This window comes from Microtus oregoni, unplaced genomic scaffold (assembly GCF_018167655.1).
Source record: "Microtus oregoni isolate MIOR12 unplaced genomic scaffold, Mior012 000028F_ref0000031, whole genome shotgun sequence".
Classification (NCBI taxonomy): Eukaryota; Metazoa; Chordata; class Mammalia; order Rodentia; family Cricetidae; genus Microtus; species Microtus oregoni.
The window spans coordinates 18,519,568-18,531,983 of record NW_024543087.1 but is presented as its reverse complement, the minus strand read 5'-3'; the positions used below and the strand labels follow the sequence as shown (position 1 = coordinate 18,531,983).

General features: G+C 38.4%; 1 protein-coding gene across 2 annotated transcripts in view; it reads right to left on the bottom strand.

Annotated features, from left to right (window-relative positions):
• Window positions 1–11,741, bottom strand: part of Nek11 (NIMA related kinase 11) — a 215,468-nt gene extending 203,727 nt beyond the window's left edge. For both annotated transcript variants that reach the window (XM_041677504.1, XM_041677505.1), the window contains exon 1: window positions 11,575–11,741. In XM_041677504.1, coding sequence (XP_041533438.1) covers window positions 11,575–11,741 — 167 coding nt within the window. The remainder of the gene's footprint in view (window positions 1–11,574) is intronic.
• Window positions 11,742–12,416: the final 675 nt, after the last annotated feature.

Sequence of the window (12,416 nt, the reverse complement as noted above, 5' to 3'; positions counted from 1 at the left end):
CAGGAATTCAGAGGCCCACATCAGACCCCAGGCCAGGCAGCGTCTACTGCAAGGTACAAGCATCTATACTTTTGAAATGTGAGTCTTCTGTTCAGCCAGAGTTAAGAAAACACTCCTATGTACTCCAATTTCTTGAGGATTTGGTAACCAGTAAATAGTGACCAATATGATGTGTTAATTAGGTTTTTGGTGTGTTTGTGTGTATGCATGTTTTCCTTTTAATTTTTTGTGAGTTCTTCCCCTAATATTGGACATAATAGAAAGCTGCCAAACCACATGAAGTTCTCAGGGAAGAGTCAGTCTCCTTTGCCACTCATCTCTTAGGCAAGATAATGTTTTCTTACTTGCTAATCCATACAGGAAAAGACCAAAAGTTGTAGAGATTATTCTCCTGCTTTTGTAGGCCCATCTGCGCTTCTCATAAAATGCATACACATTGCATTCAGTATCAGAAAGGGGGAGCCCTAAAGACACCTGTGTGTGTAGCCAGAGCTATTCATAAGATAGAGACACTGAGAATGTCCACAAAAATAGTGCGATGAAGACACTATTTGTCTGGTATAAACAAGTAACGGTCAAATTATCCCACTGACTTTGTTTAGAAGTATTTTCACTTTGGATTGAATATTCAGGATTTCCCAAAACTGACACCAGGAAATATGGAAGACAGGCACTACTCGATATAAGCTTTGAGCTCAATTAGAATCAAAGTTCCAACCTTCCCTTGTCATGGCTCACACCAGAACTACCGCAGCAACACCCAACATGGGACATCTTGGTATACAAGATGAGTAGCTGAGGAACATGGGACATCTTGGTATACAAGATGAGTAGCTGAGGAACATGGGACATCTTGGTATACAAGATTAGTAGCTGAGGCCTGGCTTCCAGAGAGTGATTCAAACATGGTCTGTTCTTCAAAGACCTAGGTTCCTTCAAGGCCATGCCAGAAGATGACTGTATATCACAGCAAGACTGCTGTGGAATAATGCTCCTATACACTGTAAAGATTTGTCATTCATATTGGTCTAATAAAATGATGATTGGCCAGTAGTCAGGCAGGAAGTATAGGTGGGGCAACCAGACTAGGAGAATTCTGGGAAGCAGAAAGACAAAGAGTCAGTTACCAGCCACATGCAGAAGAAGCAAGATGAGAATGACTTACTGAGAAAAGGTATAAAGACATGCAGCTAAACATAGACAATAATTAAGGGTTCATCTAAGTTGTAATAGCTAGCTAATAATAAGCCTAAGCTAACAGTGCAGCTGGTTTATAATTAATAAAAGTCTCATGTGTTTCTTTGGAACTGAATGGCTGTGGTGGGAAAGGAACTTTCATCTATATAACACTACACATGCCTGAAACCTCTTCTAGAGAAATGGACTGATATTGAAGTTTGGACTTGGTTGGACTGATTTGGCTGACTTGCTTTTTGTCCTCTTCCTCTCCAGCTCTACCACCACTTCTCTCTGTTGTCACTCTTCAGTTCATTCTATGAGGTACTCCTGGTTCTGGAGCTCCTCTGGTTTGTGTGCCTGAGTGGGAAATCAGCTTGTTCAGACTTTGAAAATCACCCACTACAGAGCCAAGAATTCTCCAGGGAGATAAGAGCCTTGGGGTTGAAGCTTGTGCTTGAGAACATTTCTTTGAGGACTAGTGAGTTTTTCATCTTTAACTCCTCATCCTCAGCTCATGCTATAGTCATAGGAGATCAGGAAGAAGTGACCTAAGAAAAGATCAAGTATTTCCATGACTGCCAAGCTGACAATGTTATTTTGGTAGTGGTCAAAGTACCATATTATAATTAATGGGAAAATGTTTGATATTTGAATGGACAGGACTATGGGAAAAATATTAGAACTCTTATGTAATGTTGACAACTAGAAAGATAATGACTAAAATTACCTAAAAGAGAGCCACTCAGCTCCTCTGAGAGCAGCCTACCATACAGATACTTGTACTTGACCTGTACCAGTGCTATCTACTTTATGTATGTTTGTTGTGTCTCTCTTCTAACCTAGAAATGAGTGGGGTGGGGGAAGCAGACCTTCTCTCCTTATGCCTCAGTTTCTGGTGCTGAGTCCAGGGCAAAGTTCTATTAAATTCTGTTCATTATACTAAATCAAAGTAACATGTTAGCCCACCCAAATTTTTTGTGCTTGCCTTTACATCTTTCCAAGGGTCAATATCTAGAATATATAAGAAACTTAAAAACTGGGTAGCAAAAAATAATGAAACAATATGGTTTAAAATGGAGACTCTGTCTCAAGGAAATTCTGCCTCAAGGTGAACAGATGGAGCAGGACACCCAATGTCCTCCTTTGTCCTCCTTGCTTATACACAGGCATGCACAGTGCACATACATGCACATGATTACACCATGCAACATCCCCCCATAGACATACATAATGGGAAATAGAGACATTTATCAAAAGAATACAAGCAAATCACCAACAAATACATGAGAAGGTACTTAGCATCATTAATCACTAGGAAAATGTAACTTAAAGCCACAATAAGTTACTTCCTCATTGTATTTAGTGTGGTTATTATCAAAACCACAGAAGAAAAAGGTGATGGCATGGATACAGAGAAAAAGAAACATATTCTGTAGGTAGGCATGTAATTAGTACAGCTCTTATGAAAAATAAGGTGGAAATTTTTCAGAAAATTAAAAAAAAGAACTATTCTCTGATCCAGCAATAAGCACAAAACCAGAGGAAAATGGTTCAAAAAGACATCTGCATCCCCATGTTTACTGATCCTAATCGCAGAGAAACAGAGTCAACTGGAGCATCCATCAACTGGCAAGACAGGAAGTAAAGTATGATACACACATATGAACATAAACAATGAAACACTACTCAGTCTTAAAGGACAAATCGTGTCAATACAGCATCATGGACACAACTGGAAGCTAAGCCCAACGCTGCTCTGGGACAATAATTTGTACCCTGTCACTTGTATTTTAATAAAATACTGATTGGCCAGTAGCCAGGCAGGAAGTATAGCTGGGACGATGAGAACAGGAAAATTCTGGGAAGAGGAGTCAGTCAGCAGTTATCATCCAGACACAGAGGAAGCAAGATGAGAAAGTCTCGCTGATAAAAGGTACCAAGACATGTGGCTAACCAGACAAGAATTATGTGTTAAGTTAATAAGAAGCCTGAGCTAATAGGCTACCCAGTTTATAATTAATGCAGACCTCTGTGTGTTTCTTTGGGACTGAATAGCTTGTGGGACCAGGCAGGACAAAAATCTCTGTCAACACAAGACCCACACAGAAAGATAAATACCACAGGATTTCACACAAATGTGTAATCCAGACGTTTACCTCAGAGAGGTAGAAAAGAAAGCCAGCGGCAGGGCAGAGGACTAGGAAGGTCTAGCAGTGATGATGAAAGGAGGGAGAAATAAGTCCATTTCATTGCAGGAAGATTGTCCATAATGACAATGTGGAGAATTTTAATGTCTTCCCACAAAAATGATAATATTTAGAGAGAGGTATGTTTATCCTGATTTGAACATTATACAATGTATACATATACCGAAATATCACATGGTACCTCATAGATACACATAGTTTTATGTATCAAGAAACCCTTGGGAATTTTCTTTTTAAAATGCATTGACAGCTTGGTGAAAATATAAACTGAAACTATGAACTATAATATTCCTTTAGAACATAATTACAGCCATTAGACCAGAGCATCTATAATTATGAAAGAAAATACTCAACAAAATATATTTCTAAATTTTATGAGACATAATTTCATAATGCAAGAAACAACTTTCTGATTCACTACTCAATGTAACAATTTAATCTTATTATAACTGCAGTAACTAAAAATGGAATGTCAGATATCTGTGCCCAAAGAAAATTCTCTCCAAACATGCACTAATCAAACATAATGCCTGCAGCTTTATTTTTAACCCACAGCTAATCTGGAGAGCAATAAAAATTTAAAGGAATGTGGTATTTACATTTCCACTGTAATTAAAGTTCCCAGCATACACAAAATGTCACTGATGATGTGGTGCCCCCAAGTGGTAAAATGATGAACTGCAGGACTCTGTTATGAGGATCAAAAGTTATTTTGTCAAGTTGATTGTATATATGAGTGTATTACATAAACCTGCATTTCACAGGAGCCAATAAGAAGTTTCTTACATCCAAGTTCAGAACAGGGGGCTGTTAAAGTCCATTTTTAAATATTTAATATTAGGGAGCTCTGCTTTGATCCACTAAGGAAACAGTAGTCATAACATTATAGAAATCTTCTTAGTAAGCATTCACTTTTGCCTACTCATAACATCACTTCCTTCTATTTGTGGTCCAAGACATAAAGCAGAGATCAACATCTTTCCTAAAGACCAAATTTTCAGATAAGGAGATCAGTCAATGAGGTAGCCCTGTTCATAAAACAAAAGATATAAAGTCAACAGCACAGGGGTGAGAGGGGTCATTGTAAAAAAATAATATAAGCCAAACTACCACATTCTCTTTTAGAACATAATTACATCAAGTAGTTATCAGAAATTTAGCATTCATTATGTGTGACTAGAAGACCACCCTTAGGACTGAAGTTGAAAATTCTTTTCAGAAAGAACACGTAATGTTTAATCTTATTGTCAACCTGACAATTTAGAATTTACCTAAGAGGCATACTGATGTGCTTTTATTGGATAATAAATAAAGCTGTTTGGCCAATGGCTTAGCAGAGTAAAGCCAGGTAGGAAATATGAACAAAGACATATAGAGAAAGTAAGAGGACGCACAAAGAAGTCATGTAGCTGCTGAAGGGAAAGGACGCCAGAAACTTACCAGTAGGCTGCAGCCTTGGGGTGATTCACAGATTAATAGAAATGGGCTAATTTAATATGCAAGAGCTACCTAGAAATAAGCATGAACAATTGGCCAAATAGTATACAATTTCTGTGTGATTATTTAGGCCTGGGCATCCGGGAAATGAAAAAGCAGTCTCCATTTACAAAATGGTACCCATCTCTGAGGTATGGATCCACAGAAGACCTAGAAAAGTTTTTTAAAAAAGGAGGGCTTCTAGGTCCACAAAAATGGGAGTCAAGCACAGCTTCATGTTAACATTTTTTTTCCAGATAAGCTCTGTTTTCTGATGGCAAGCAGAGGCTTGGTTCCTTTAAGAGGTTTCCTGACTCAGCATTAGCAGCAAAAACTGCATGGTTTCTTTAAGAGATGGCTTCCAGATTTATGCTTGCAGCTCTTTCAGGAGGTCCTGCATTTAAATGGGTTTTGTGAGCAGAGTGCTACAAGCTGATTAATAGTGACATAGACCCCCTGTGTCCTTGGAGCTGAGACAATAAGCATAGCTCACAAAGGAAGTGGACTGTATTTTTGCAATATTGGATGGGACAGAGCGAACAGGTAGGACTGCAGACTTGGTCCTAACCATGCCCACTTTTTAAAAAAAAAAAACTTACCTCTAAATGGGTCACAGTATTGGATATATATATATATATATATATATATATATATACTTAAGAAGGAAAGATGAAAGAATATAGACAATCATAGATTAAAGGAGTAAAGATAATAAAATAAATACTTTGGAAAAGAAGTTCTGCTTTTGGTTCCACAGAAGATGAGAATCTGTGGATTCCTTCCAGGCTAATGTGGCTTGATAAAACAGGACCCTACCCCAAAAGATCTACATGAGCCCTAAAAATACTTTGCCCAACAAACAGCAGAAAGCAACTTGGAGAAAACTATGCCCAAATTCTCAAAATGATTGTTTATAAATGTTTGTTTTCATTTAAAGGGAGAGATGATATAAAGATGAATACTTTGTATTGGTATGGATCTTGGTCTATTGACACAAATTTAACATCAATTTTGTTACACTGTGTATATATATTTTTACTCTTGTTTAAGGTATTATGTTTATTCAGCTCATTTAAAATATAATGTATAATTAAGAAATACAGACTAATAGATAGTCATAATAATCAAAGTTGTAGTCATGTTAGGTTTTCTAGATATACAGAGAAATATTTCAGTTAGATAGAAATGATTCTCAAACCTTTCAAAGACCTACAGAATATGGCATTTAAAATGTTAAAGAACTTAGACTTTTCTTGACAGTAAGGCATGTCTGCTTCTAGCAGCACAAATTACTTCAGAGCTAGGTTGATGGGCACTGAAGAAACTTGTTATAGAATATGCCTTCAATGGGACAAGGGTAATCATTTGGGCAAGAAACTGCTCTTGCCTGAACTGCTTGATGGTATGCTGCATGAACTGGACACATGCAGGACCCATAGAAAATAGACTGCTGAACTTTCCAAAAGATGGAATGGTCCTTCAGGGCTCCTGCTTCATAGAACAAACTGTCATACATTCTGCAGGACACGGAAGAAAGCAACTGATGAACTTTGCCATTACAAGGCATAACAGGTCTTCAAGTTTCCTGTTTCATGGAAAAGTCTGCCAGATACTATGGGCCTGTAGGCTGAAGATGGATACCCCAATGTTACAGAAAAACTCTGGGTGACTGTCCAGGCAGTAAGATGTCTCTGTCAATTCTAGAGTTTTGGAAGTTGATTACAATACACTTTTTGTTTATTTAGGTAATATTATATCTTTCTTGAGTCTCCAAAGAGTTGAAAACAGATAATTATAGTTACAGTTTTCCTTAGTTATGACAAAGGATAAATTAGGTATGAAACTTTAGACTCACAAAGATAGGATAGATGATAGAGTATTTTCCTTAATTTGCCAAATGCAAATGGACTAAATATTGTAACTATGATTCTTGCTTGAAAACTGTTTTGCTTATGAATTTTTCTGTGCTAAAGTTAAAACCTTTCTTTTTATTTAGACAGAGGAGGAGATGATGTGGGATGCCCTTCTGTATATGTGCTGCTTTTATTGGATAATAAATAAATCTATTTTGGCCAATGGCTTAGGAGAGTAAAGGCAGGCAGGAAGTCTGAACAGATATATATATGGTAGAGTCACAGACAAGCCATGTAGCGGCCAAAGGAAAAGGCCATCAGAACCTTTCTGGTAGAACACAGCCTTGTGGTAATATGCAGATTAATAGATATGGGTTAATTTAAGATGTAAGAGCTAGCTACTAAATGCCTAGGCTATTGGCCAAGCAGTGCTGTAATTAATATAGTTTCTGTGTGATTATTTGAGTCTGTGTGACAAGGAAACGAAAAAGCAGTATCCATTTACAGCAAACCTCTAGGCATATCTGGAAAGGTGTTTCCAGAGGGGTTGAACTGGGGAGGGAAGATCCACACCAAATGTGAGCAACATCATCTGATGAGCTGTGGTTCTGGACCCAATAAAGAGATAATGGAGAGAGATGAGTACTGCTTTCGTGGTGCTCTGTTTCCTGACTGCAGAGACAATGTGACCAGCTATTTCACACTTCCACTGCCATGCATTACCATGATGGACAGCATTCCCTCAGTCCCTGGGTCAATAAACCTTCCTTGTTCAAGTTGTTTTGTGTGTTGTGACAGCATCAAGAAAATTAGCAAATATATAGTATAAATCATGCTTGAAGAACCAGGAAAATACCAGATTTCACCCTTCTTCATGCTGGACTGATTGAAAATGCCAAATTCTAGAAAACTACAACTTGTTCAAATGTTATACATGGAGACAATTTCAAAAGTTGATCTTTAAAATAAACCATTGGTAACACTTTTATAATTCCTACAATATAGCAAGACATTAAAAGTCATTTATCATGTTGATTTCAACCCATACTTAAATATTCAATGGCAGGAGCCAGAGGCTGCTAAAGACGAAAATAGACACTAGCTGGTGTGCCAATGTGGGGCAGCTACAGCCAAGTAACACTGGAGAAAGCTTGGAAAGGAATTCTAGGCACAAAAGAACAGAGTTTAGCAGTTTCTTGGAAGCCACATTTTTTTTTTTCAGATGAGCTCTGTTTGCTGGCAGTGAGCAGAGATGCCACAGCTCCTTTAAGAAAAGGGTTACTGACTCAACATAAGAAATGGTAGGTGGCTTCTGGGTTTGGGCAGCACAAACTCTGGCTCTTTAGGAGGCTGAGCACTTGAATGGGACTTGTGGGCAGAATGCTGCAAGTTACTTGGTAGCAGCATGGGCCAACTGGTTACCAGGGTTGAGGTGGTAAGGATGGCTTCCACCTGGCAGTCTCAGAGGAAGTAAATGGACCCCCACCAAGTTGGACTGAGTGGAGCCAAAAGACAAAGCAGCATTAGTCCTAGCCACACCGCTTAGCATTTTAAGAAGTGGTCCTGGTCAGAAAACCATTACAGATACACAATAAAAAGAGATGTAGCCAGGTGGTGGTGGCACACGCCTTTAATCCCAGCACTCTGGAGGCAGAAACAGGCGGATCTCTGTGAGTTTGAGGCCAGCCTGGTCTACAAGAGCTAGTTCCAGGACAGGAACCAAAAGCTACGGAGAAACCCTGTCTCGAAAATCAAAGAGAGAGAGAGAGAGAGAGAGAGAGAGAGAGAGAGAGATTCAGATGAAAAAGACCCCTGAATGGGTCACAGTGTTGGATAAATGTACATAGACTTGGGAGAGAGTAAAAGAGTATAGAGAGTTATAAAAAGAAGTAAATTGTTTAAAAAAAACCCAAAGTCTTTAAAGAGACAGACTACAATCATAGATTAAAGAAGAAAAGAAAAATAAGCCACGTAAAGATGGAATATACAGAGAGCATCTTGATTATATATATTATTGTGTTTTCTTTTAATTTTTTGTCTGTGAATGAGGTAAGTACAGAGAGACATTTCATTGTACAGGCTGCTAAGAAAAAGCAACATACATATTTTAAAGGTAGCTTGACTTCAAAATTTGGGTCTAAAAATATGTTGCTTTAGAAAAGAAGTTCAGTTTTCGTTTCCAGAGGATGAGAACCTGTGGATTCCTTCCAGAGTAATGTGGTTTGATAAACCAAGACACTCTGAAAGGTCTCCATAAAGCCCCCCAAATACTTAGCCTAACAAAAAGCAGGAAACAATTTGGAGAGAACTACATCCAGATTCCCTAATCAATTGTTTATAAATGCTTGTTTACATTTAAAGGGGGATATGATTTAGAGAGGAATATTTTGCATTGGTATGGATCTTGGTTTATTGATACAAATTTAAGGTCAATTATGTTATATGTATTTCTGTTCTTGTTTAAGGTATTATGTTTGTGCAGCTCATTTTAAAAATGTAGTGTATAATTAAGATATACATATTAATTGATAGTCATTTAGAATAGTCAAACTTGTAGTCATGTGAGTTAGGTTTTCTAGACGTACAGAGATATATTTCAGATGAATAGTTATTCTTCAAACCTTTCAAAGAGTAATTGAATATGGCATTTAAAATGGTTAAGAACTTGGGACTTTACATGACAATGAGACACATCTGTTCCTGGCAGCACCAATCTACTTTAAGAGGATGATGGGCATCCAAGAGGCTCTTTATGGAGTTTCTTAGCCATTTGGGTAGGAAACTGCTATTGCCTAGACTGTTTGATGGTATGCTGTATGAACTGGACACTCAGGACCCACAGAAAAATGATTGCTGAAGTTGCCTAAAGAAGGTGAGGCAATCCTTGAGGGTCCCGCTTCATGACAGAGTCTGCCAGCCATCCTGCAGTACACAGAAGAAAGTGACTGACAAACTGCCAATATAGGTGGAACTATCTTTGAAATTTCCTACTTCATGGAAAAGTCTGTCAGATACTATGGGCCTGCAGGCTGAAGATGGGTGCTTCAATATTACAGAAGAACTTTGGGTGACTAACCAGGCAGCAAGATGTCTTTATCAATTATAGAGTTTTGGGAGTTGCTTACAATGCACTTCCTGTTTACTTGGTAATATTACATCCTTCTTGAGTCTTTTTTTCATGGAGTTGATGAACAGTTATAATTATAGTTTTCCTTAGTTATGATAAAAGATAAAGTAGATATAAATATTGTAACTGTAAACCTTGGTTGATAACTGTTTTGTTGTATGTAATATTACTATGTTAAAGTAAAAACCTTCCTTTTTATTTAGACAGAAAAGGGGAGGTGATGTAGGATTCCCCCTCTGTATGCTATGAATACCATTGTTTAATAAAGAAGCTGCTTTGGGCCTATTGCAGTGCAGAATAGAGTGAGGCGGGAATTCCAAGCCGATAGAGGAGGAGAAAGCAGGTGGAGTCAAAGAGAAGCCATGGAGCTGCAGCAGGAGACAGACGCTGGACTAAACCTTACTGGTAGGCCACAAACACGTGGTGATTCACAGATTAATAGAAGATGTTAGAACTAGCTAGAAATATGCTTAAGCTATTGACCAAACAGTATTGCAATTAATACAGTTTCTGTGTGATTATTTCAGGTCTGGGCAGCCGGGAACAAACAAGCAGCCTCCGCCTACATACTAGGACAGACACTTGATCTTCCAGAGCAAAGACCTTCTTGGGTACATCATTTGTTTTATATTCCTTCCATGTTACCTCCCTTTCTTTCTCTCTCTCTCTCTCTCTCTCTCTCTCTCTCTCTCTCTCTCTCTCTCGTGTGTGTGTGTGTGTGTGTGTAGAGAAAGAGAGACTAGGAATCAACTTTAGGTGTCATTGTTCTTCAGTTTCTAATCACCTTGTTTTTGAGACAAGGTCTCTCACTGAAACAGGAGTTTGACAATTTTGCTTGGCTGATGGCTAGCTAGCTCCAGGGACCAATCTGTCTCAGACTCCACAGCACAGAGATTATAAATACATGTCACCACACCTAGCTTGTTTTGTGGAGGTCCTAGGGATCAAACTCAGGCCCAAAGCTTGCATGACAAGCATTTGTCAACTGAACCACCATCCCAGCCTAACTTCAGTTCTGACTAACTTTAAACTGCAACAAATAGAAAACAGATTAATCCAAAATGGATACTGTAAGAGAGGATCAAGCAATGGTATCAAGAATTTTCCAGAGTTTACAGGGTCTGAGCAAAATTATAGGTGACAAGGGTACCATTAATGTGAACTATTTTGAATGAGAAGATCCATTTGTTTTAAGTTTCTAGCTTCTGACTACTGATTCTGGAGGGCTCTTCAAAGAAGCCAAAGAAAATACCGTCTTTCCTTCAGCAGGCATTTATTTGGCATGTGAATTATTGTTTATTTTCATTTTGTAGCATTTCTAAAACAGTCATCATCTTGAAGAATTCAACTTTTCTCAGTAGAGAAGTCCTGACCAAGGTCAGTGGGGACATACTGCCACTGAGACTGTGGTATGCATTAAAGAGTCATTTTTACATAATCTACCCTATTCACCTTCTCTGCAACATCTGAATACTTTATCTGGATCTGAAGTGATTATTATTGTTGTTTTTTATAATCTTACCTGGGGCTGGGAGTGTAGCTCAATTTTAGAGCAAAACCCTGTGAGTTCAAAGAAAATGGGATGGGGGGGATCTAAGGAGGAACCAGTGATGGGACGTTTCTATGATTAGCAGTTTCTTGCTTCATATAAAGTACAGAGCAGATATGACGGCATGTTCTAAAATCAGCCTAGCCTGTGGCTATGCACAGATTTGAACATTTTATTACTTACAGCTCCTCCCCCTGTTTGGCTTTCTTGTCTGACACCAGATAGACAGTTCCAAAACTTCCACTGCCAAGTTTCTGCTGAAGAACATATCTTCTTGCAATCAAGGGAGCTGGATGCTTGGAAGTGGCTGTGCACCCTCTTGCACACTTAGTCTCTTGGAATTTCAGCATTGCTCCAAGCAAGTTAAAACTGGCTTGTTTATCCACAGAAACAGTCAGGCCTCCCAGCTAGTGGTCAAAGAGTCAAGCAGGAAGTGGCGACTGATGCCGGAAATATGGAAAATCCACAGATCATGTCTAAAGGCAGCTATAAGATTCCTACAAAAAAAGTATAAGCTTTTGAAAATGATACCTGCACCATACCTTGTGTTATCACACCAGTTAGCGTGTGTGTGTGTGTGTGTGTGTGTGTGTGTGTTGTGGTGAAAATGCTGCAAACTCTTTCTTATAAAGACAGCCTTACTTGGATTTACAGTCAAAACTTTACTGACTTCTGAGATGTGTATACTTCCCATCAATGTAAAGAGATTATCCAAACACAGGACCATATCTTCCCTTAATGCACAGATTGTATCAACTTTCTTGTGGTGATTTCTCCCTTCTATGTCTAATCTGGTTTAAACCAGGAATTAGCATAGTCTGCTTTCCTTTGCATTTCTTCCATGTAGACTAAAGTAAATCACAGAGTTTTTTTTAGTTTATTAGACTAGATATGTGAAGGAATATTAATTTGGAGTGGGTTTTTTCTCCCTTTCATCCTAAGCAAAGTTTGATTCTGTTTTTATTATACTGGGTGCAGTTATCTCCTTGGATTAGAAGTCACAAAATACAACTCGAACCTAAAGC